Source organism: Eimeria mitis, genomic scaffold, assembly GCF_000499745.2.
Source record: "Eimeria mitis Houghton genomic scaffold, Emh_scaff4689, whole genome shotgun sequence".
Taxonomy (NCBI): Eukaryota; Apicomplexa; class Conoidasida; order Eucoccidiorida; family Eimeriidae; genus Eimeria; species Eimeria mitis.
In genome coordinates, this window is record NW_013572991.1 from 2274 (window position 1) to 4470 (window position 2197).

General features: G+C 46.1%; 1 protein-coding gene across 1 annotated transcript; it reads left to right on the forward strand.

Annotated features, from left to right (window-relative positions):
* Positions 1-811: 811 nt before the first annotated feature.
* EMH_0077030 (uncharacterized protein) lies at positions 812-1866 on the forward strand (the record flags this gene model as incomplete). Its single annotated transcript, XM_013499794.1, has 3 exons — positions 812-986; positions 1474-1668; positions 1793-1866. The coding sequence occupies 3 exons, from the start codon at positions 812-814 to the stop codon at positions 1864-1866; spliced, it is 444 nt and encodes a 147-aa protein (XP_013355248.1).
* Between the last annotated feature and the right edge of the window lie 331 nt (positions 1867-2197).

The following is a 2197-nucleotide window of genomic DNA, read 5'->3' on the forward strand; positions in this document are numbered from 1 at the left end:
TAAATACATCGATGAGCTACAGAACGCTACAAGCAAGAAAACAGCAAGCAGCACCGGGATGATAGACCTCCTGTACGACGCAGACATCCCCGCCTTTGTTCTAAACTATTTGTTTTTATTTTAAATTAAATTAAATAAAATAAATAAAATAAATAAACTCAGATATATGTTATACTCCTGCATCGTTAGTTTACCTCTTGTTGTGCGAGCAGCACTTGCTGCTCTGCCACTGCTGCAGCAGCAGCAGCAGCAGCAGCAGCAGCAGAAGATGTGCTGAGTGTTTTTCTTTGTTAAAATTCCATTTTTTGAGTGAAAAAGCTTCATAAGCTGTCTTGGCTCTTCTTGGTTGGTACGTTGCTTCCTGCTGCTGCTGCAGCAGCAGCAGCAGCAGCAGCAGCAGCAGCAGCAGCAGCAGCAGCAGTATAACAACAGTAGCAGCAACACCAGACAGGACAGGCATAGTAGCGGCTCATCTCTTCTCTCTTTTGTTTATTTTTATATTCTGCGTTTTCTTTGCTTTCTCTTTTGTACTTATACACAACAAAACAACAAACAGCAGCAGCAGGAAACAAACCCTAAACCCTCACAGCCCCTTAACATTATATTATACTCATATTAGGGTTTAGGGTTTAGGGTTTAGGGTTTAGAATTTGGCTTGTAGGTAGCCGTTGACCGCGCTTGGGGCTGTGTTGTTTATTGGGTCTCCTGCAATACGAGGGTTTAGGGTTTATTAGGGTTTAGGGTTTAGGGTTTAGGGTTTAGGGTTTAGGGTTTAGGGTTTGGTCTGTTGCTGCTTTGCCTTCAGCTCGCAATGTCAACCGCTTCAAACGGGCAGCAGCAGGGGGGGGATGCCCCTGCTGCAACAGCAGCAGCAACGCCAGCAGCAGCAGCAGCAGGAGCAGCAGCAGCAGCTCCTGAAGCAGCAGCACCAGCAGCAGCACCAGCAGCAGCAGCAGCAGCAGATGCAGCAGCAGCAGCAGCAAAAGGTATTCATATATCTTTTAAAGTTTCTGGGGGAACACACTTTACTCTCGATGTACAGGAAAATTGGAGTGTACGTACACTCAAAGAAAAGTGTGAAGAAAAAACACAAATACCAGTTGCTGCTCAGCGGCTTATTTATAAAGGTAATCTAGGGTTTAGGGTTTAGGGTTTAGGGTTTAGGGTTTAGGGGTTGGATTAGGGTTTACGGTTTAGGGTTTAGGGTTTGGTGTTTAGGGTTTGGTGTTTAGGGTTTGGTGTTTAGGGTTTGGTTTAGGGTTTAGGGTTTGGATTAGGGTTTAGGGTTTAGGGTTTGGTTTAGGGTTTAGGGTTTAGGGTTTGGATTAGGGTTTAGGGTTTGCTTCTGAGGGTTTAACGAGTGTATCTCTTTCTCTTGGACTCGAACAAAAAGCCACGTAGAAAAAATACTCAATTAGGGTTTAGGGTTTAGGGTTTAGGGTTTAGGGTTTAGGGTTTAGGGTTTGTGTTTAGGAAGAATATTAAAGGATGATGACTCTATCAGCTCCCATGGCCTCAAGGACGGCCACATTATGCATTTGGTAAAGAGCGTAGCTGCAGCAGCAAGCAGCACGCAGCAGCAGCAGCAGCAGCAGCAGCAGCAGCAGCAGCCGCAGCAGCAGCAGCAGCAAACCACAGCGTCTGGAAATTCCACTGCTTCTGGTACCGGTACGTCGCCATGAGGACCTCAAACCCTAAACCCTTGTTTAGGGTTTGCAGTCGGTGCTTGCACAATGACGAACAATTCTAGGGTTTAGGGTTTAGGGTTTAGGGTTTAGGGTTTGTGGTGCAGGTACAAACCCAGGCATGGCGGGCATGGATCAGTTCCTGCAATCGATGCTCGCTGCAGGTGAATTATATTCTTAATTTAAAAAGGGTTTAGGGTTTAGGGTTTAGGGTTTAGGGTTTAGGGTTTACGAGGGTTTAGGATATTGAGAGCGAGTATACTGCGCATATCTCTTGTATGCTGTATTGTAAAAACCTAGGGTTTAGGGTTTAGGGTTTACGTATGTATGTTTCAGGCTTGGGTGGGGGTATGGGGGGCCCCATGGGGGGCCCCCTAGGGTTCAATATGGGGGCCCCCGATATAACACAGATGATGCAGAGCCCTTTCTTTCAGCAGGCGATGGACTCGCTTGTACAAAACCCTCAAATGTTTAGAAATATAGTTGAGAGTGTTCCTGCGCTTAGACCCATG